Genomic DNA, 22,843 nt, shown 5'->3' with positions numbered 1-22,843 from the left:
GCTCTGCAATGCCAGAGCTTGGCAGGGCACCCTGCGGCCCCGCAGCCCCGTCGTGGGTGCAGAGGGCAGCCGCGCGCCTGGCCCAGCCGGCCCCCGCCTGACCGCGGGCCGCCGCGAAGAGGCTGCGATGGAGCCCTTGAGAGGCCTGCGTGGAGAGCCGGGGTGAAACCCTCCCCTGCCGCCATCGGCCAGCACCCGGGCGGCAAATTTCCCTTGCGGGTTTCCTCTGCCGGAGCCGCCGATGCTGCGGTAGGGGTCCTGGTTACCGGTGGGTAAGAGCGGGGAAAGCGCGGGGAGAGAGGAGGTGGATTGAGCAATGATCGATCCCCTGCCAAGGCCCAAACACTGTCAGGCGTGGGAAGAGCTGCTCCTTCCCATCTAACCCTGCCCTCTCTCTCTCCATACGAGGTTTCTGGCTCTCATTTCTTTTGGCAGAAAATTCACGTTCTCATCACCCCTCTCCTCCCCTTGGCCGCGTTCAGCTGCGGCATCTCCTCGCCGTCACTGCTCCGCTTCGCCGGCCGGCAGGGAAGGTTCTCCCGGCCGCTCGAGGCACGGTGGAGACGCTGCCTTGAACACCATCGTTCTGGAGGAAGAGGAGGGAGCCCAGGCTGCCGCTGGCCGTGCTGCGAGAAGAAAACGAGGAAGGTAAATGTCAGCCCTTCATTCCGGCTGGGAAGAGGGCGACTTTGCTGCTGAAAACGGGGGAGCAACTGCAGCTCCTTGGGAACAGAAGGGGTGGCTGCGCTGAGCCGAGCCTTTCCTGTGAGATTTCCTTAAATAAGCCCCAGTCCTAAAAATAAGCAGGGGAGTCGTTGCGGAGAGGAAGAGCCATGTTAACGCTCCCAGCGAAGGCATTTTAGTTCTGGTTTTGAGTTAGCAAGACGCCTTCTATGGCATCCCCCTCTGAAGGAGGATTTGCAGTGCTCTGGCTTTTGCCCCCGCTGTGTATTGGCGTTTTCCCCCTTGCAGGCAGCAGCGGTGCCTGCCCAGGCTGGAGCGAGCTCCGCTGCCGGCTCCTGCCCGCCCCGCTGCCGTACGGGGCTCTGCGGGGCATCGCCTGCTGCCGTCGGGGGGTGGTGGTCCCCATCTGCCTTCCTCCCATGAGCATAAACACACACTCCTTGCAAGAAGTAAGGCCAAGTTTTTCAGGGTTAACAGCTGAAGCACGAGTTTATCAGAAAGCTGGCGACGGTGGCGTTTTATAGGGTTGTAGTGGTTACGGTAGGGCCAGCCAAGCAGCTGCTTGCCCTGACTTCTCCTTCCTGCCTTCCCCCTGCTCCGCTCCCTCTCCTGCTCTGCCTTCCTCCCCCTTGCGCCAGGGCAGCCCCGTCCTCCGTGACTGCTCGGCGCTTCGCCTGCAGAAAGGTAATTTCCTTCCGTGTGTCTGTCCCTGGGGCTTGTCTGTCCATCCGCAGCATCTGCTGGCAGCAGCGCTGCTCCCGTCCTGCCGAGAGGCTCCTGCCCGGGCACCGCTCCTGCTCGTCCCTCGGAGCAGAACTCGTGCGGGGAGCTCGCGTCCCAGGATCTCTGCTTGCAAAGCTTGGCAGGACCAGTCAGTTATTTTAGTTTAAGACTGGCCTCTTACGTGCAGCCACTTTGAGGCAGTAAATAGAACACATTCCTCAGGGGCTGCTTCTTCCTTCCACAGATTTTCTTTCTTCTGCAGGATGAAAGCCGTGGTGAGGCAGGTATCGCACCCAGGGCTGATGGCGGAGCTCGCCTTGGGAGGGAGCTCGTGGAGGGGCAGAAAGCTGAAGGGCGGCCAAAGCCAGCTGCAGAGCCTAAAGAACAGCTCCTGAGTGGTTATAATAATTTAATAATGAAAAAGCCCCTTTTCAAGCAAGAGCTGAAAGCCTCTGTGGGCTCTGCCTCACCTAACACGTAACCGGGCGTTGCGACTCTCTGGCCCCTTTGCCAATGCATCCCCGGCGCCCGGGTGGGAGCAGCGCTGCCTCTGCCTGCCCGCAGCGTTAGCACCAGCCCCTCCTGGGTGATTTACCCCCGAGGCCAGCGTAGGAGGCGGTCGTGGGCACCCGGGTACCCCCCTTTCAGTCGTCCGGAGGTGTTGAGCTGTGCCAGGCGGCTCGGCGGTGCCGCAGCTCACGTTTGTCACCACGTCCGTGCTGAGGCACGTTGTTTTTGTAAGAAACATCAAATGCTTCAAGAATATCTTTGGTTGAATTCCCTTTTTGGTGTGCCCTTCTGGGGAGTTCATAACAACTCATTTATTTATCTATTTTTAATCTATGTAACTTTCTAAATATCTTTAGAAATGGAAAAACTGGCCAAAAGAAACACTGGCCCGGAGACCAGCCCTCCGCGGGCAGGGGGGATGGAGCCGGGCCGTCAGAGCTGGGCTGGGCTGGTACCAGAGCCTGTGCAGACCCCTCCCGCGGGTCCTCACCCTCGCCGCTGGCTCCAGGAGGCGGCCAGGCATTTATTTGTCATTATTGCCGTAAAGCCCTCTTTGGGAAGGCTCCTCTCCCAGCCTGTACTCTGACCACATCTTTTCTGTGCGCGTGCTGATAACCTCAGTCCTTTCTTCTATTTATGGCTGCTTTTTGCTCTTTGGACCGTGGCCGGGTGCGCTGGGTGCCGGGGAGGCGTCATGGGGCGCGGGCGGTGGCAGGCGCGGGGCAGGAGGAGCAGGAGGAGCAGCCGCGGCCCCTCTGCCCTCGGCAGCGGCGCGGGCACCCAGGTTGGTGTGGGGCGAGGAGCCCCGGGGGGCTGCACACACCGGGGAGAGCCCCCAAAGGGGCGGGAGGGGAGACGATGGGGCGTTTGGCCGTGACCTGCGTGGGGCTGTGGGCTGCCTGTGCTGGGGGTAAAGGCGTTGGTGAGGCTTCGGCAGCGCTGGTCGGTGCTGGAAGCGTCCGATTTACAAGAGATGAAGCTCGGTGTTAAGTACCAAATTAAGAAAGAAACCAATTTAAAATGCGGAAAAAAGGCAGAGAAGAAGAGCTTTTGAATAAAAGGGGCCGTAAGTCTTATTTAGTGGGACGTGTGCTGCTTTTCAGGTTTTAGAGGTTTTTTTATGACTAAAAAAAGCAAAACCCCACCCTGGAGGGAAACGCTGCGCCCACCTTCCCGCAGGGCGGGAAGCACCCGTCCAGCCTCCCCGCCCGACGGAGCGCCCGGCAGGAGAGCCTCCGGCGCGTGGGGGGATACGGGTGGAGGAGAGGAGGGGTGCGCATCCGCACAGCGTCCTCCAAAGGCCGGTCCGAGGCTGGTGTCTCGTCCCAAGCCCTTTCCACCCCCAGCCCACGGTTTTGCTCGCGTTGAGCTGCAGTCAGGGGCTGGCCGGCAGCAGCGTTCGGCGGATTTGTATGAAGATGGGCTGCTGGGACCCGTTAACGTAACACCAAAAGGTTCGGGCCGCTGGTGGGGAGCGTTGGAGGGCAGGGGCGAAGCAAGGCGGGTGCCTGGAGGGAGCTGGGCAATGCTCAGGCTGCCGCCGCGGCCAGGGGCGTTTCGCTGGGTGCCGCTTCTTAGGGGAGCAGGAGGGCGAAGAAAGTCCAAGTCTGACTGTACCCAGAGCTGATCCCGAGGCAGCCGCCAATGCCGGCGGCTGAGGGTCAGGTCTGCGGGCGCCGCGTGAGGACACGCTGGGATGGAGCCCCTGGCTCCGTGTGTTTGTTGTTTGCCGAGCAGCTCCCCGGTGGGAAGAGAAGTGCCTCGGATAAGGTGCCGGACCAGGCAGGGCGAAGCGCTGCTTACTGCCGTTCCCCTCGCACGAGCTTTTGTTGCGCTTGGGAACCGGCGGTGCCCTCCAGGTTTGGCGAGGCGCTGGGCGGGCTTGCCTCCGTCCTGACTTTGCCCACGTGGAGCGTGGTCTCGAGGCTGATGCCAGCCAGGAACTACGTTCCCATGGTGAAGAATGGCCAGGTCCCAGCATCAGGACCGCAGGCCCTGCTCTGGCTGCCCAGGGTGCGCCCCGTCTTGTGTACGCGAGCCTGATGGTGTTGGGCTTCGTGTGAAAACAGATGGCAGCTAGAATTGGCCAGGGAGCTCTCTGCCAAGCACCGAGGTGCCTCAGGGAGCCTGTGGGGTCCTGGGAGCCGGGGCCGAGGTGCCCCACGCGCTCCCTGGTGCCTCCAAGGCCTTTGCTTGGAAGGGCGAAGTGAGATGGCGCGGCTGGGGCACCTCCAGACCTGCTGGCTCTTCGGAGAGGTGAAGGAGGGCCAAGGGCGCTTGCAAAGACACCGTGTGGCATTTTCAGCAGCTTCTCTCCTAAAGCAAGCATCTCTGCCATGTGCTCCTGACTTATTTTTATATATATATGTTTTTCAGAGGACCTTTATCTCAGCTCTTCTGCCAGGAGAAAGCACCAAAATGCAGCCTGTGCCCCTGCATAGCCTTTCGGAGTTGGAAAGAGCCAGTCTGCAGGAGATTGCCCTCTACCAGCTGCAGGAGAAGCTGCTTGTTGGAGATCTCAGCCTGGCTAAAGGTAGAGGACGGGGGCGGACGGCTCCTGCTGCGGGAGGGCTGAGGTCGGCGCCATCATCGCTGCTCAGCCCCACGCCCGCACTTCGTAACGCGGGATGATGTTTATGGAAAGACATTTGTGACACATTTTGGTCTGTTTTATTTTTTGTTCCCTGCTTTGGTCTGACCCTCAAAGGCCTAATCAGCCTTTTGAGGAGGGTTTGTGTGTCCGTAGGAGTGTGAGAATATGACCTTGCCTGTTGTCTGCCTCTGATCCCCCTAATCCAAACCAGATGCAGTATGACTTGACAAGGTCTTCCACTGGGACTGTCTTAATGTCGCTGGGATGGGACAAGCTTTGCTTTTTGGATTAATGTCTAGCACAAAGTCCTGATGCTGGGGTGGGTCTTATGCAAGGCTAGAAGACGTGCTACTGAAATTAACGGGCAGATAAATATCAAGTTCGTTGGAACTGAGCTCCTCTGTCCTGCCTACCCAGACACGCAGGCGTTGGCTGGGTTCCCACAGCTGCCTGCGTCCCCCGATGCCTGCACATCGAACCACGCAAGCACAGCGAGCTGGGGATCAGCTCGCCCCTTCCCAAATTCACTCGTTACTCGGGAGCGGACAGACCACCTCGAAATGCCTCCTCTGCCCCGGGCCGTATTTTGGCATCCCAGCAGGGCAGGAGATGCCTCCAGCTCACCAGCCTGGTGGCGTGGTCCCAGCGGTGCAAAGGGGCTCGGGGGTCTCCAGCCCCACCGCCCGCTCGCAGCGGGGCTGTCGCCAGCACCCCAGGGCAGCTGGGGCTGGGACCTCCCAAGGATGGAGCCCCCCACGTCCCTGGGGACCTGTCCCAGGGGAGCGGCGTTTCCTAAGGCTCAGCCTCGTACTGGACAGCAAGTACTTACTCAGGGCGACATCCAAGTTTGGTTTCCTGTCTTAATTAATATTTGGAAGCTTTCATGCAATGAAATGCCTTCAAGAAGAGTAAAAGAAAGCTGCCCTCTTATTCCCAGAACTCCCAGTTCCCCCAGGGCTGCAGCACCAGCTGCCACAGACTGCCTTTAAGTCCCTGGGGGACTCTGACTGCAAACATCCTGGTTCCTTTTCTTTCTTTTCTTATTTTGAGCTGTTGTGATCCCATTTTCAGTGATACCCTGCAGCAGTAGCTTCTCTAGGGAACAGTGCAGTGCAAAAAAAAAAAAAAAAGTATTTCCTTCCTTGCTGTTAAGTGGGGTGCGTTTTGTCCGATGGGCTCTTCTCGTCCGGCGGGATAAGTGCAGAGGGCTGCACAGTCCTGATCTCATCCTTCTGTGTCTTTTGGACATCACTCTCATGCTCACCTGGGTTTTGAAGGCAGCAGCTGCTGTCGGGGAACCCCTCCTTCCTTTCGTCCCTCTCTGCATCCTTTAGGTCTCTACCTGCTCGTTGCTCTATTTGCAGTTAGTTGGCTGGGAGTCAATGTGTGATGCTGAGGATTAGCTATGAAACTATTGCACTTGCAACATCATTTTCCCATCCCAGCGTCTTAAAGGGAAGTTCCTGATGTTTGGAAATGCCTGGATTTGGGCTGCACGGTCTCCATTTGCGTCCATCCACCTGTCTGTGCTTGCTCCCCAACATCTACCCACGTGAAACTCCTGCCTTCTTTAATAAACAGCCATTGCACAGTTGTTATTATTTTCCTCAAGGAAAAGGTGTTCAGCACCTCTTTTTTTTAATCCTCGCATCTCCAGATACCTAGACGATGAGGATCACGGGGTGCGCATCCCCTTGAGAACCGTCCTTTGGGGCAACCTTCAGCTCGGATACCCTCTGGGCTGCTCTTTTCCTTCCAAGAGTTCTTGCCTCATTCAACCCCAACGAACTTCTGCGGCATCTCAGACCTTACAGCGACCGGCCTCCTTCAGCATGACCCTCCCGAGCTACACAGCAAACACGTCGCGGGCACGACATCTCGTTTTGGCCAAGTCTGCAGGAATAAGTCTGTGGTTTGAGCAGGAGATGACCAAGAAAGATAAAAATCTTTGACGGATGCACAGCATCAAGCTTGCTCTAATGCATCTCAGTGAAAAGAAGTTGTCCTCACCTCCTAGGGTTGCAGCGGATCGTGTGCGTTACGCTGGCGTGGAGACACCGGCTCAGGCTTTCTGGGCAGGGGGATCCTGACGGTTTCTTTGCTCTCTGCTGCCTGACGGTTTGTCTCCCTGCGGAACATCTGCGCAGCTTTAGGAGCGGGGTTGTGCCGACGCTCAGCCTCGGCACGTCGTGTCACCCCTCCTGACTCCGTGCTGAGGCGGTGGAGGTTTGCTGGGCTTTTGCTCCCTCAGCCGGGTGTGCTTTGCCGCCAGGGCGTTCTTCTTCTCCTGCTGTCTGGTCATTTGTATGAAACGACACATACGGTGCTGCAGAATAATTCATGTAGGCTACTCTGTTATGCACGTGTTGCTCATACCAGCTTTCGTAGCTGTCTCCTAAATCTTACGAAATAACCCAAACAATTATATGAGCCGCTTCTAGGAAGAGAATTCCTCGGGAATAAGGAGCACAAGCCAGAATAGGGTGATGCGTCCTGGAAGGAGTTAGCGTGGGCAGTGAATGAGTTTCCAGGTCATTGCTGCTGTCCCTGGATGTGCAACGTGGGGAATGCTTAGGAGCGGGGCTTGCCGCTCCAGGACCAGTACAGAATTTCTGGTGGTATGTGTTTTGTCTAACTTTATTTGTCTCTATGCTCTGTAAAACGTTCACAAAAGCATTTCTGGGGCTGTATTCCTTTTTCCAGTGTCAAGACCCGACCTCTGAGAATGAATTAGGGTAGCTTTCTGAGTCACTAAGTAATTGCTAGGACATCGTCATTAATTCAGAGTCATATTAACATGGACACAGAATCTGAAGGTGGCCAGAAGAGTTTTAAGCTACAGCCTTTGGACAGCTGAAGTTTTTCCACTGCTCTTTGCTGTGTGAGAAGCCGTTTGCTGGCGCTGGTGTTGGCCGCCGGCCGCAGTCTCCCAGCGCGTCCTGTGCACAGCCCGCGTTCGGTCGCCGCTGCGGCATCAGGCGTTTTCTCTGGCGGGGCATGGCAAGCTGGGGTGCCGCCAGAAAGATCAGCTGTGGTTCGTTTTGTCCCTGTTTTGTAACGCCAGTTCATTTGCTGGCTGCCCGATGGTTGACGTGCCCTGACCTGTAGCTTTGTGTGTTGCTGGAGTACACACCTGGATGGTAAGGCAGCAGTAAGCCCTGGTGCAGAGGTTTTACAGGGCTGTGGTCTGAGCCAGGTGGGGTGAATCCCACAGCTGGGGTGCCTTTAACCCACGGCTATGGTGTGGTGCCATGGGACCCCCCCAGTCCAGGCGCCTGAGTGTGGAGGGTCCCTTCCTCCACTTCGGGAGGATGGTGGCCCATCTCTGGGGCTGTTTGCCCCAGGTAGCTGATGGCCACCGTGCCATCCCACGTGGCCTGATGCATCCCCTCTGGGCCACGGCCACGTCAGGCCCACAGCGTCCCTCTGCCCGTGGGAGGTGCCCGTGGCCGTGCTCTGCCTGCGAGGGCGCAGAAAGGCAAATGTCCTCAAGGGGAGACTGTACTAAACCAGCCTCGTGATGCAGAACCTTTGCTTTCTTTTCTCCTCCTAGTTGGACCTAAAGGCAGTAAATCTATCCGCCAGAAACTGGAGAGCTTTTCAAAGGAGAAGAAAGGTGAGCAGCCTCCCTTTTACCCAGGTTTTGGTCCCTGCTCTCAAAGGGAATTGGTGATTTTTGATGGGGTTGAGCTGGGAGGTGCCCAAATTCAGCCCCGTGCTTTGTCCCGTGTTGTTTTGCTGTTCTCCAGAGTGGGGTGTAACGATACGTGCACAAGCATGAGCGTCTGGAAGGGACGCACGTGTGTGTGGACGACACGTGTGCGCGCATGAATGTGCATTTGTAAAGATGTACACATATGACTATTTCTATCTGCCCATTTTGCCCCTGGTCTCGCTGCTTTGAGCTCTGTTTTATTGTCCCTTGAAGGACATCGCAAACCTGGGGAAACCACAAGTGCAGAGCACAGCCAGCTGGGAATGAGCACTTCCTAATTTTCTTCACACCAGTACAAAGTCCGCTCAAGGGAATCATTGAGCCGCAGCCTGATATTTTACAAAATGGATTTGTGTCTTGTACTCTGGTTGCCAAAACCCCGTGGCCCAGGGTGGTGTGGAGGCTGGAAGTAAGGACAGCTCTCCTTGCATCTGCAAGGAGGTGTGGGGGGGGAAAGTTATTTGGGAAAAATGCCATTAATACCAAGACTGTTACTCTCGAACAGACATAGCTGATGCAAACCCTGTAGAAAACTGGAGGTTATAATTTGGTAAGAATCTTTTGTATCGAATATTTCTGGTGATTTGTGAAGTCTCCACTTCGTAGACGCTATGGCATCTTCATGAGGCTGTAGCCAACAAAAGGAAGGAAAGTTCAGGGAACACTGGGCCAGGCTGCCACAGGCAGGCTGATGCAGGACAGTTTTCCTGCCATCTTCCCAGCCCCCCTGCGTCTCCTGCCTCTCCCTCCAGCACGGCCTCTCCCGCGCCGTGCCCTCCCCGCTCGGCTGCCTGGCTGCCCTGCACCCCGAGTCCCAGCGCACAATGCCCCGGGGCTTTCCAGGGGCAGCAGCTCCCCTCTGGGTTTGCCCGGGGTGGTTGGGGATGCTCTTCCCACCCACCCAGGCACTCCCGGCTCCTGGGGAGCTGGAGGGGGAGCGGGGAGCAGGAGGGGACAGGGCGTGCAAGGGCACTGATTGCTATGGGACTGCCGTCCTGGATTCACGCTGCAGATCTCCTTGTCAACGGTTTTACACGTCCTCTTCACTCTCCTGCTGGTGGTTACCCTTACAGTAGCCTGGTATTCCCTTCTGTTGGTTAATTATTTTATCCAGGTGTGCACGCGTGCCCCTCCCTCTTGATTTTCCTGCTAGCGATACGTTTCCCTTTCTCCCATGTTTTTCCCTAGACTGCTCTCCTCAGACTTTTGGGATCCCCCTCTTCCAAGTCATCGCCAATGACCGCGCCTACAAGCAACTGCAGGAAGCCGTGAAGAAGAGCCGCCGGCTCTGCCTGGAGGTGGAAGCGACAGTGACGAGATTTCGGGCTCAGAGGCAGAAGAGGTCCCCGATGGGCAGGGGCTGTGGCCTGGCACCCTGCGAGGTCTTCCCAGAGGAGCCGCTTTCCCCAGCTCTTCTCAACAACAGCACCTGGAGCCAGCGACGGGTACGATTGCAAAAACGGGCTGCACGGTGATGGTGCTGCAGGTTGGGGGAGGCTCCGGCTTCAGCAATAAATATGGTTTCCCAGGGCCTTTTCTTAATGAACGTGAGTTATTCGTGCTGCATGGTGGGTTGGTCCCGGTCTGCCCTCAGGGAAATGGGGTGCCCCTGCTTCCCCCAAGAGATGGACTGTGAGGGGTGGGAGAGGCTTTACTAGCTCAGCTCTTACGGAGCCAAGGTTACCAGAAGGACCTGGCCAGGCAGCCAAAGGTAGGTAGGGATAGGAGGAGATTCATTATCAGTGGCATGGATTTTTCTATTCCTCCATTGCATTGCATCTTGGTGAGCAGCACTGCGAGCAGATACGACTTCTTCGTGAAACCGCGTCGCCTTTTTGGCACTGTCGCGGTTGGAGTCTGGGCCTCGCAGTTGCAAAATTCCCACCAGGAATCGTGGCCATCGATGGTGGGTCATGTTGGCTCCCTGGCCACGCAGCAGGGAGAGACCCCTCGCTGCAGTGGGGACATCCCCTGTGCCGCTGAACTGCTCTGCTTTCAGTAATGACTGCCCTTGCGTCAAAGGGCAAGGAAGATGGTGTCAGCCGTGGCCACCTCCTGGGCTTTAGTCCTGTTTCCTGCGAGGGGAGGTGGGTATTGGGCAGGGTTTGGTTCGCCTCGTCTCTTTGGAGTAGAGACCCACGCCTGCCTCTTGCTAAGTGCCAGTAACCCCTGCAGCTCCAATACAGGTAACTAAATCCAGTATATTGCGCAGTCAAAGGTGAAAGATTTGGGGATGTTTCCTCTTCCCCCATGTCTGCGCGCGGTGTAGGGTCTGCCCCAGTAGGAAGGCTGTGTTTAGAAACCCCTTATGCTAGGAGCCGTGCACGTAAACGAATGCACGGGAGATGAAAGGTCTCTCTGGTTCTCTTGCAAGCCCAGGCAGGTCTGTAGACTCTGTGTTCGTTTGGAGGTGATGCCTCCCTTTCCAAACAAACTTCTGAGGTCACAGCAATGATGATGTACTGGGATCTTGTGGGGTAATTCCTGCCACCCTGTGAATCACCTCTGCTCCGTCTCAGGGGGCAATGTCTGTGGACTCCATCACCGACCTGAGCGACAACACGTCCAAGCTGCTGGAGGCACTGCAGTTGTCACACCCCCATGAGCTGGATCCGCGGAGAAGCCTGGGCAAGAAAAACACGTTGAGCCTCAACCCCATCACCTGGCAGGTCCCGCGGATTGTGGACAGATGTTGCAAGCACATTGAAACACACGGTAAATACGCACGTCCCTCCAGCCTGTCCCACTCTAGGTTGGTAGAATCCCATCCTACGTGGTGGGCTGGGGCAGTTCGGCCCGGCCGCTCCCCGGGACGGCAGGAGGCAGCTGGTTCCCGGGGCAGGGCTTGCTCCTGAAAAGCCGCCCGGGGAGAGTCCTCTGGGCTGGGTGCAGCCCTGGGCTGAGAAGCGAATGTCACCGTGCCTATCAGTGACCCATCTCCTGGCGCGCTCTGGCCTTAACTCCCCCTGCCAATCCAGCATCTAGCTCGGGGGGACTGTACAGGTGAGTTCTCCTCCCTGACCCACAGACAATCAACGCCAGAAAATCTTATGACTCCAAAACCTTTCTTTTTACCCCCTCTGCCAGGAGCGGGGAAGGACGCGCTGCCTCACGTGCAGTGCTAGAGAACCACTTCCACGAGGCTGAGGTGCTCCAAGGACGGGTCGGGGCGGCAGCGAGCCGTGGAAAGGCAGGGCACTAACCTGTCTGTCTCCCAGGTCTCCAAACGGTGGGCATCTTCCGGGTCGGGAGCTCCAAGAAAAGAGTTCAGCAGGTAAAGTGAGACATTTGCTGCCTCCTCTGTAGCAGCACCGCATCCAAAGGACAGATGCTTGTATGGGCGGGGAATGAATAAAGCAGACATTGACGTGGAGAGGTCTAAAATATCACAGGCACGTGCTGGATCACAGACAGCCGGTAACCTGCTGTTGGGTCCTTCTCCCAGCCATGACAGCAGGCTTCATCTCTCCAAGCTGCCTTCAGCAGAGGAGCCTCCACCCCCTGGTTGGCACTTCAGAGCCTCCTCTGGGCCCCCTTCACCGGCAGCAGCTCCTTCTGGTCCTGTGGTCCATGCTCTGGGCAGCAGCAGGCCCTTGGGCTCTGGCGTGCCTGCTTTGGGGGTGCCCTGGGTCAGGGGGACGTTGGGAGTAGCCAGCCCCCCTGCCCTGCCATCGCAGCTCCTGACAGCACTACTCGTATAATGAGGACGAACTGACTTGTTGCTTTTATTCTTCTCCTTTCTTCCATCTTTAAGCTGAGGGAAGAGTTTGACCGAGGACTGGATGTTTTCTTGGATGAGCATCAAAGCGTTCACGATGTGGCTGCTCTGCTCAAAGAGTTTCTTCGGGACATGCCGGATTCCCTGGTTCCCAGGGAGCTCTACGCAGCCTTCCTCAGCACGGCCGGTGAGTGCCGGGGGTGGATTGCTCTCGCTCTGCACAGCCCACCCACCACGCTTGGTTTTGTAAGGAAAAAAAGGGAATTTTCTTCTTGTGCAATTACCTGGCTCAGTAGCAGGTCCCCGCACAGTTCAGCGTCTGCGCAGGAGCTCAGCCCAGCCGTTCGCGCTGCCCGTCGGGGGTCTGTGCAAATGCTCTGCCCAGTCCCCCTACCCTCCGTATTTTGGGTGACTGAGTCTTCAGGCAGTCTCCACTGCTTCCAGTGCTTCCAGCATCACTCTTTCTTGGACTCCTTCACCATCTCTTTGCTTCCCTTTTGCCATCCTTCCCTCCTCAGATTTAATTCTCCAAATCCAAATCCTTGAATCCCTGCTTCCACATCAAAACCGAGCAGCTACGCAGCAATGGGCTTGCTCTCAGGCTGTGCCATGTCAGGGAGCAAGACAGGGCATGTGGTGGGGTACAGAGGTGTACAGGGATTTCGGGGAGCGTACAAGGCAATCTTCTGCCCTCAAGCTCAGGTATTTGAGCACACAGCAGCCGTGCACTGTAAAGCAGGAGTGTAAACCAACCTGTCCTTGCTGAAATCACCCCAGAGCAAAGGCATGGGGCTACAGGTTGTGTCCTCTAGTTGTGGGCACGTAGCACTGGGTTTCTTCAGGATGAATACATCCTGAGGCTGGGGCACGTCTCAGCACACCATCCCCTTAGGGAGATCGGGAAAACCTGGGCGGCGGTGGAGATGGAAGGCTGGCTGCAGTGCCCATCTTTTCTAGCTCAGGAGCAGCCAGGGTCTCTTACTTACAGGAGTGTGTAAAAGCAGTGGTGTTTCCTCCAGTATTCCGCCTTCCTGTGGTCTCCAAGTAACCCGAGTAACTCTTGCTAAGTGACTCCTGTTAACGTTTTACAGCCTTTGGTGGATTTCTGTTCCATCTGCTTGCCCAGCTGCTGTTTCAGCCCATCCAGCTGTGTGGCGGACATGGCATTCAGCAGGCTGCAGGGCTGCGGTTTAGCTACACGCTCCGTTACGCGCCACTGTCACAGCCTGTGTCCTTGTCACTGCCTGGGTGCGTGATCTGAGGGGGTCTTCAGCTCGCGCCGGGTTTGTGACCCTCGCACCTGCACCGGGTCTTGCCAGCGATCTGAGGAGCCTCCCCTCGCAGCCAGCACCGGAGCAGGGTACGGGACCACGCAGTCCCCCGCCCGCTGCTCTTTCCTGACCTGCCATCCATCGCACAGAGCTTTGAACGTCCCTCGTGCATCACACCCTCCTTTCGGGTGTCGTAGGCACGCTCTCTCGCCTTGGCTGGCTCGGTGTTTGCCGTCCCCCATCCTCCTCCCTTGCCAGCTCAGCATCACCACCGCTGCAGCGAGGTGGCTTTCTTTCCCCTTGCTGACACTGTTAATAAAAGGGCCAAACGGCCCTGGGCTTCATGTGGACCGTGGGGTGAAACCATGAATTCACACCACACCGCGTACGATTTTTTAAACGTTTGCCTCGCAGATCCTTCCTTACCGCCCTTCTTTGCCCAAACCGCCCGGCAGCAGTGGGGTTAGCGACAGGCTGCCGGGCACTGCCACGTGCAATTGCTGCAGTCTGTGCTTTTTGATTTTTTTATAATTGGATTATAATCCCTCTGGTCTAGGACAGTCTTTGACTTTGGGGCTGTACAATACCAAATGCAATCACGTCGCAGCCCTTGCTGGGGTAAGATGCCGGTCTGGCTCCCTCCAGAGCTCGGTACCGTGGATGCAAACGAGGGCTGTCCAGCTGGAAGTGCCTAGCGGGCTGGGGATCGCGCTAATTAACGGGCTGCTCTCTGCCTAGCCATGGAGGGCCCGGGGCAGCTGGCCGCCCTCCAGCTGCTGCTCTTCCTGCTGCCCCCCTGCCACAGCGACACGCTGCACCGGCTCCTGCGGTTCCTCGGCGAGGTGGCCCGGCACGCCGAGAGCTCCTGGGGCCCCGACGGCCAGGAGGTAAGGCTGGCCCAAACGGGTCGACTGCATGAAGAAGGGGTTGCTTAAACTTTGTTGGGTAAAACCAAGCAGAGCTTCTTGCAAGCCTGGGTGAATCCTTTGGCAAAACCGAACTGTTGGTAAATCCCCTTGTCCGTGGCGGGTCTGGGTTGCTCTTGGTCCAGCTAAGTGATTTTCTGGGTTGCAGTAACCCCAGAGAGACCTGGCTGCGTGTCCGTAGGCACCGCAAGGGGCATTTTTTGTGGATTAATTCTAGTTTTCCACCTCCAGCTTTCATGAAGGACCTATCATCGTGCACTGAGGTTGCTTTTGGTTTCTCTGGACAATTCAAGCTCTAAGTCTCTCGATGATTCAAAGAGACTGGTTTTGGCCCATATTGTGCGATGATATAGGAATAATGGTTGTTACCTTCTGGTGGGTGTTGTGAAAGCGAGGTAGATGGGAATGGAGGCCCTGATGCAAGGAGGGGATGAACGTGTGCTCCAGCACCACAAACCCTTTGTGCTGGCCCTGCCACCAGCTCGGAGAGGACCAAACTGGACGCAGATCCGCACCCCGGCCTCACTCAGCAGCTTGTGTTCCCGTCCTGGGGTGGGTGAGGCTGTCCTGGGACATCTCATGCTTGTGCATCTATAATCTGCAATTTCCTTTTGTGTTTGCTTGCTAGATTCCTGGGAATAAAATGACAGTTTCAAACTTGGCCACAATCTTTGGTCCCAACATCCTTCAGAAGGAGAAGCCTGGGGAGAAAGATGCTGGTGCCATGAACTTTGAAGACAGCACTGCCATCATACTGGTGCTCCAGAGGTTGATTGAGCACCACCAGACCTTGTTCATGGTAGGTGAGGCTTTCTCAGGGCAGCTTCTCTAGACCTTTCCTTCCCCTCTGAACTCTTCTAATGGCAGCAGAAGGAAGGATGTATTCACAGCCCCGCTTAGCAGCGGCTTGTGGAAATGTGGATCATTCCTCATGGCAGGTGTAAATATTAACTTGGGGTGGTTTGTTACTGGCATCGTAAAGGCAGAGCTGAGGGTCGTGCCACGCAGTTGCATAGCTGCTCTCCTTGGGGACAACCCAGTGGAGGCTGTGCCGCTGCTTTGAAACCCTGGCAAAAACTCCCTGGATCAGCAAGAGCATACACTGAGCAGTCCTCCTGGCCCTGGTTTTAGGAGAGAACCTGGGAAATTCCCGAAAAATACCAGAAATGTCCGTTTCCTACAGGTCTATGGGAACGTGACATGTCAGGTCCCCCAAAAGCCTTGTGGCAATTGTCAGGTCTACAGGGAGCCAAAGGACCGGGGTTAGCGTGGGAAAAGCAGGGGCTGAGATCCTGCTCGGAGCCCCGGGAGGTGTGCGGGACATGACACCAACACAGAGGGTCTGCGAGCACGGGTTGGCCTGGAGTCCGCTGGCTGTGCTCGGCTGCCCCTGCTCCTCTTCCTCCGGAGAGGAGGAGCTGCCAAGAGCCAGCGTCTCTGTGTATCCCTCCCAGGTCTCTCCAGAAATGCAACGCGACATCCTAAGGAGGCTGTTTCAGACAGACCCCGATGTCATCGACTACCTTCTGCGCAGGAAGTTCAACGCCGTGCCGTAAGTCCCCGCCAGGCGCGGAGCCGCGGTGCTGCTGGAGGGCACCTGGCTGCACGGGGGCAAAGCCCTCCTGCTGCCACGCTCCCCGCGCCACTGGCAAGTGATGGAGGAGTCCCGCTGGTCTTCCTGCCCGTTTTTCCTGACCCTTCCAGCACTTTCGGTCATGAACTCCCCAGCTAAAATCCTTCGCTTTCTGTGCTAACACCTAACCGCTGAAGCATCCCAGCTTTTCTGTCCCCTGGAGCTCCCTGTTCCCCTTTCCCACCCCCCACAGCCTGTGCCGTGCTCTCTCCTTTATCCACATCTGCCCTGCATCAGAGCTCCTCCACCGCAGACACCTTTCTGAGTGCGTACCCACACAGCTCCTCTCCTGCTGCACCCCAGACCCCTCCGCTGCTCCGGCCTCTCGGGATCACACGCTGATGCCTGCTCCATTTTCAGCTCCATCACTAGCCTCCTCCAAATTTTTTTCACCCTTGGTGTTGCCTGCATTTCTGTGCATTTTTTGCCTGTCCTGTGCGCATCTGCGTGCACGTGCGTCTGTGCGTGTGACTGCCAGCTATGTCCGTACTTCTGCTTTTTGGCTGCAATGTAGGTCAGTCCCATACAGGCTCAGAATCTGAGCTCCTGCCCTTCCCCGTGATTAAAGAAGGTGGGGTGAAAGGGCCTCGTGTCCCATGATCTGGGCCCACGGCCATGGCACGCAGGATGGGAGGCATTTTGCTCCCCTGTGGTCTGCAGCAGGGCATGCTCGGCAGCCTTCCCTCTCCTTGCAGGGCTGGTGACTCCTTCAGCAGACGTGGGCTGTCCTGTGCGAAATGGTTTCCTGGAGCACAGAGCTTACGAGTCTTCTCTGCTCCTCTTCCTTGTCTGGCTTCATGGCCCTTTTGGGACGGTCCAAAGAGATGGCAAATGGGGTCACTGCTAGAGGCCGTTTGGGCGTGGAGTCGGCAATAGAAGCAGTTTGCAAATAGCATCTCTCTTTTTTAACTTTCTTAGGAGCACAGAGAGTGAGGATTCAGCAGAAGAGCATGCTCCATCCCCCCTGCCTGGTCGGACCTGCACCCTGGAGAGCAGCTCGGTCTCGTCAGAGCTCTACAGCAGCGTCTCATTCCTAAACCTGGACGTTGGCATCTAGCGAGCCTGGGCCACGTCCTCTGCACTGCCTGCTCCGGACAAAACTGGGCCACCTTTCCCCAGCAAAAATAAGTCCTCTAGCCCACTTTGGAGGAGTGGAGAAGTGAAGGGAGTATGAATGCCTGTGGGAGCATCTTTGCTGCCAGCAGACATGCCAAACGGTTCTGGTGTCGGCAGACCCACAGCAGCAGAGGCGTTTGCAGGTTGCCAGCAGAAAGGCTTTCCACGTGTGGGTTTGTTGCTAGATGGCAATCAAGAAACCCGCGCGCCCGTGCAGCGGCTGTGCATGCATGGGTGTGTAGGCAGCGGTGTGCGAAGGGGGGCGAGCCAGAAAGCCACGGGCGAGTGCTGCAGCCTGCTTGCGGGGCTGCAGTGCCCTCAGCGCGGCGCTGCCTCTGCGATCCACGGCTTCACAGGAGCGGGAGGCACGATAGTGCTGGCCGCGGGGCTGTGCGTGAGCTCAGGGCTCAGGGTTAGCAGCACGCTGCGTGGCAGCGCAGGCGGGGACTGCGGGGCGGCTTTGTGGCATCCCTGCCTGGGGCGGGGGGACAACCTCTCCCCTCCGAACGACCACCAGCCCCGTGCACTGGGACAGCGAACTGGTGCAGACCGGGGAGCAGCAGGCGGGTGTCTGACAGCTCGTGCCATGCTCGGCGGACGGGACTTGGAGGTCCAAACTGGAGCCCATCTGGTGCGCCTGCAGGCACGTGCTGGGCGCTGGTGGGGCTGGCTGCTGACGGGGCCGGGGGAGCGGGGCCCGGGGCTGAGACCCCCTGCGCAGAGAGGGAGGAGGCTGGCCTGAGGCAGGGGTGGATGGGGACTGTTCGCAGGGCGGTGAGGATGGAAAATGCGGTTTGACTTTGTGCAGCTGGTGCTTTGGGATCCCATTTACCCTGGGTGGTGTAGCCCGGGCTTGTGCGGAGAGAAGGCTCTCTGGGAGCTAAAGGAATGCCCGTGGAGCTAAAGCAGCAGCACCATCATTGCAAAGACACCCTGGCCTGCCCTGTGCAGAATGAATCACAGCTTGCTGCTTTGTCTGAACCCAGGTTTCAAACTGCTCATTTTATAGAGAGAAAACACTGCATCGACCCCAAAACGTATGGCTGGTGTAGTAAAAGGGAACAATATACTCTGAGGATTATAAACTTCAATTTTCCTTGAGATAATATTCACTAAGTAGACCTTCTAATGTATTTTACAGATTATGGTGTCTTTTCATGATCCTTGGCTGAGAAATGTCTGGTTTCGTTTGTTCCTGCTGCTCAGGCATTGGAAGTCAGCTGTATGCTGACGTGTGGGCATAGTTTAGTGTCTTTTTTTTTCTTGTTGTGGTTTAAAATGTTTCTGTTTGCGCTGGCACGTTGGGTAGAAGCTGAAGGACTTGACACCACTTCCCCTCCCAAAAGTGGCTGAAAAATAAAGGAGTGTTTTTGAAAAGAAAACCAGGCTGGAGTGTTTGGCAGACCCGCGGCTCAGGGAGGACGAGGAGGGACGGGGATGTTTAAAGGAGAGCCAAAGCTCCATCAGTGGTTCTGTCCGTGTGGGTTTTCCTATGTTTGCATCCAGAGTCGGTCCACGGATGAGATGTGGAATGGGGAATCGCGGCCGGGGCCGGTGCCCTGGGAAGCTTTGGGCCGGCGGGATGCTCCCGCGGTGGGGAGCGGCGGGTGCTGCCGGGGCCGGGGTGCCAGCTGGGTCCTGGGGACGGGGGGATGCGGGTCGGAGTCTGGCCTGAGGCGCGGGTTGCGACAGCACGTGGCGGCCGGGCAGGGGAGCGGGGCTGGGGCTGCGCCGGGGGACGGCCCTGGGGATCAGGCGTAGGGTGGGAGCGTCCCTGCAGAGCGAGCGCTGGGCGTTTGGGTTCTCACAGCCCAGCTCCTCCTGGGTGCTCCACACGGTGCCCACACCACCGCGGGTGCCTTGGCGGCCGTGAGAAATGTTTGGCTATGCCCAGGCCCCCATGTGAGGTTTGTCGTTAAGGTGAGGGTTAGTGTTGATTTTCCATGTAAGGTTATGGGCATATCCTCCCAACTTCACATTTTTGGGTGGGTTGCAGCTTTCTCAGGTCAATTGATTTGCTTTAGGGAAGTTTTTTAGGGTCAATAAACCCCGAATATTAGTTTCCACAGTAAAATTATTTTGCTAGGAGTAACGGTAGGTTGCTGTTTGGGAGTACAGATTTGGCAAGCGGTTAGGCTTTATGATAGAGATCGGATTAGAGCTAGGGTTAGTTTTAGGTTAGGACTAGGGGTAGGGTTGGCAATGAGATTAGGGTGACTACAGGGGCTGAGACAGAGTAAGTATTTGGGCCGTGTCTGTTGGAGGTAGGCTGGGTGTCCTCGGCATGCTTGGATGAAGTTGGTGACCATGGGAAAATGTTTTGAGGTCATGTAAAACACCAGAGTAGCTTTCCATTAGGGGTTGATTTAAGTTTTGGGTTATGAGTAAGGTTCAAGATTAGGTTTAGGGCTTTGTTTAGGGTGGGGGTAAGGCTAGGGCTTGCCTGATCTATAACCATTGGTGTTCAGGTGACTTTGGGAGCCAGGGAAAGTCTTTTGATATTGCTCAGCCTCTCAGACTAGGGACACTTTTGATGCTACGGTTAAGTTATGTTGCTGTTCTGGTTGGACAGAGGTACACCTCAGGGCAATGCTGTGATGCTGGAGAAGTGTTTCAGACAGAAAAATGAGGTCTAGTTAGGTCTAGGGTTACAAGAAGTTTACACTGGGGTGAGGGTAATCTTTGGGGCTAGGTTTAGGGTGAGGGTGGGAGCCCTCCCAGCAGAGAGGTGCGCTGAGGGCTGAGGGGGTTTGTGCTTTGCTCTGGCTGGGGTTAGGTCAGGGTTTGGGTGAGGCTCTGCGGCCTCCAGAGTGGGATTCCCAGGAGTCCTGCTCCACCGAGACAGCAGGGAAGAGGCTGAGCATCATCCAGTCACATCCAAAAATGGTGGCACCACCAGTACTCTACCTGAAGGCCACAGGGGACCGATGTGACCCACGTGCACCCGAAGTGAAGGACCGGGAGGGCCCCATGGTGGAACCATGCACGGACGGGACAAACTGGTCCCGTAGGGGAGCTGTGCCCAGGGTCCTCCTGCACCTCCCAGGCTGCTAAGGGCTCCGGGACCCATGGCTGCCTCCTTCCCTCCCGTGGGGCAGCCCCGTGCTCACAGCACTGACCCTGGGCAAGTACTGCTTTGCCCCAGTTGCAGGGAATGTGCCCCCAAAGGAGCCTGGGTTCCCATGGGGTCTGTCATGCGTGCAGGGCAGAGGCAGAAAGGGGTGAAGAAAGCATACTGGGCTTGGTCCTTGGTCGCTTGGTGGAAAAATACCCCAGCACAGTGGGGGCGGCCTTCCCCTGTGGCCTCACGGGAATGGCTCCATCACGTGGACCTCACTCGATGCACCCCAGGGGACTACGGGTGCGTTTGGTGCACCCCAGGCGAGCCCTGCCTCCATGGCACATTGGCGATGGGGGGACTGGGACAGGCTGAGCTCAGGCCCCGGACCAGTGTCTGCCCTTTGCTCCCACCACCGGCTCTAAAGGAGGAGGTGACAGCAGTTCCCGCAAGAGATGCGGAACAGCTACCCCTCCTTCCCCCAGCCTTGTGATTTGGCTCTGCGTGAGGCCTTGGTCTTCCAGCCCAGCTCTGAGCGTCGCTGAGGCGGCAGCAAGTTCCACGGAGCTGTGGCTGAAGGGCTCACTGTTGAGCTGTATACCTCTGCCGTGGGGTCTCCTAAGGATGCTCCGATTCCCCCACCGTGGACAGAGGGTCATCGGCTCCTGCAGCCCACAGGGGCCTCTTGAAAAGAAATGGCCCCGTACCGAACTGAGCTAAGGCAGCTGGATGTGAGCGTACAGAGCACGTGTTCAAGAGAAGCCACCATCGAGGCAGGCAGGGCCCAGCCGTGGCCCCGTGTGCCAGGACGTGCCCTCCGGCGGCCCTGCTCCTCGGGGCCTCCTCCCTGGACCAGTCTGAGGCGAGCTGGGCTGGTTTGGCAAACGCCACGCCGAGGTGCCGGGAAATGCTTGGCACCGCGGTGCGGACGCGTGCTCCAGCACTGCTGGTGTCTCGCTCTGTTTGCGAGCAGGGAGCCCACGGCTCAGCCCGTGTGCCTCACGGCCGTAACAGTGTCATGGCTTTGGCTACGCCGTGGAGCAGCAGGAGGATTATTAACGAATGCACGAGCCCTTCTGTGCCCCCTGATTCCACCATAGCCTCAGCTGCATCTCCCCCGTGGATGGTACCTGTCTGACGGTACTGCACCTCCTCAGCCGGGAAGCTCAGGGTTGAGCTCTTATTTTGTAAAGGTCCCTTCCCTGTGGATGGGCGCTGTCGGGATGGGTGGAGAAGTAGTTCCTGGAGAACAGGCTGAAGAGAGAAGTGTGTGCTGAGAGATAGCTGGTGAAAGCCTCCCAGGAACTGATAAGCTCCAGAGACGAGCAGTGCTGTTGAGTCTGCAGGAGAGAATAAACTCAGGACGCCGTGAGTCTGCTGAAGGTTTCTGAGGCCACCAGCACGCTCGAGCATCAGCTGTGTAACCGGCTCCGTATCCAAGGAGGCAGCGGCTGCTCTGTGCAGACAGACTACAGGATTACTCCTGCTGCAAGAGCAGACCCTCTGGGGCACCTTCCCAATTTCTCCCTAGAAGCCTCCGGCATGTCAGGGTGACTCTCCGCTCCTCAGTCAGCAGCTGGCCTTGGTCTCCCTGTTCCCACGTGCTGCGAGTGACTAGTTATCTCCTGTTAGTCCTAACAGCTTGAGTCCGTTAACGGTACCGCGGTAACGAGGACAAGGTGTTCCAGTAACTCTTGGCCGTGACTTGATGGTGGATCTCTCTGTGTCCCCGCTGAGGGCGAGCACTGGGAAGGGGGCAGCTCCTCAGGTTGGGAGGAGTTGTTGTAAATGTCCACCAAGAATTTTGAATCCAAGAAAAAGCAGGTGATCTTTATACCTTCAGTTGGACAAAAGGGCGCTCAAATCATTTTGCCAACACGAAACCTGGACTGCAAATCAGCTTTTTTGTCATCGTGGGGGAATATGAAGTGTCGGAGTCCGAGGTGTACGGGGAATGGACGGATAAGGCTCACTAGGTGCGGTGGGTGATGGGCCATCCTGGGGAGAACTTCCCTCCAAGCGTGTTGTACGTTGGATTCCTTGGGGACCAAAGAGGAACATATTCTAATGGAGAGGAAAGGGAAAGGCACATTTGTGCAGCAGTGGTGATATGAAGCCTGGAAACTTGTAACATGCGAGGGGGGAACAGAGACAAGCAGGATGGCAACACCGCTGCTAGCAGCGCTGGAGGCAACGGAGCCCACTGCCTGCCTGCGGTGATGGCAAGACTGACAGCCACGGACAGTGGATGGAGACAGCACAAACCTTCTGCATCCCTCACCTTCATCGTGAGAACATCACAAGCACTTTGCTGCCCAAACATTTCAGCGGCTGCAGCCGTTGGTCTGCTCATAAAGGAGGAAGCCAGGAGCATCAAGGCTGAGGTTAAGATCTCGAGCAGAGCACAGAACCAGCAAAGTGCTTCGTGCCTGGGCAAGGCCAGAGCTCAACCTGATGCCACTGCTTCTAGGCGTAGCCTTGACTTGTCGTTACTACCAAGAGCAACGGACCTGGCACTGAGGGCAGTGGTGAGAAGTCCACACAACCTCCATCGCATGTTTTTGATCAAATTTTTCGGTATCAAAAAAGAAAAACCCAAGGAGAGTGAACATTTCCTCATTCCCCATCACCTCAGCGAGTCTCTCGGGCAGCGGTTGTGGTGTAGATTGATGCCACCAACATCACTTTGGCTTCTCTCCCTTGATTCCTCTGAGCTTTAATTTGTTTTTCCACTGCTTTTGCCTTATACCTCTCTCTAAGAGCTAAGCACGGAGAAATTACAGTGGATAACATCTGAACTCTAATGCGTTCATGGCACTTGGGAAATGTGCACTGCAGAGCTACGCCACGTTTGCGGGCAGGAGAGACATGGGGGTTGCAGGTGCTTGGCCAACGG

The 22,843-nt window shown here is 56.9% G+C and overlaps 1 protein-coding gene across 1 annotated transcript; it reads left to right on the top strand.

The window, feature by feature from the left end:
• Positions 1 to 476: 476 nt before the first annotated feature.
• Positions 477 to 17,996, top strand: ARHGAP36 (Rho GTPase activating protein 36). The gene is made up of 11 exons (XM_082323603.1): positions 477 to 648; positions 4,294 to 4,450; positions 8,064 to 8,126; positions 9,414 to 9,670; positions 10,745 to 10,940; positions 11,444 to 11,499; positions 11,980 to 12,130; positions 13,953 to 14,101; positions 14,769 to 14,939; positions 15,595 to 15,692; positions 16,692 to 17,996. The coding sequence occupies exons 2-11, from the start codon at positions 4,336 to 4,338 to the stop codon at positions 16,828 to 16,830; spliced, it is 1,395 nt and encodes a 464-aa protein (XP_082179729.1). The 5' UTR covers positions 477 to 648; positions 4,294 to 4,335; the 3' UTR covers positions 16,831 to 17,996.
• Positions 17,997 to 22,843: the final 4,847 nt, after the last annotated feature.

This window comes from Platalea leucorodia (genome assembly GCF_965183815.1).
Source record: "Platalea leucorodia genome assembly, chromosome: 10".
NCBI lineage: Eukaryota > Metazoa > Chordata > Aves > Pelecaniformes > Threskiornithidae > Platalea > Platalea leucorodia.
This window is presented reverse-complemented; position numbering and strand designations above follow the sequence as displayed.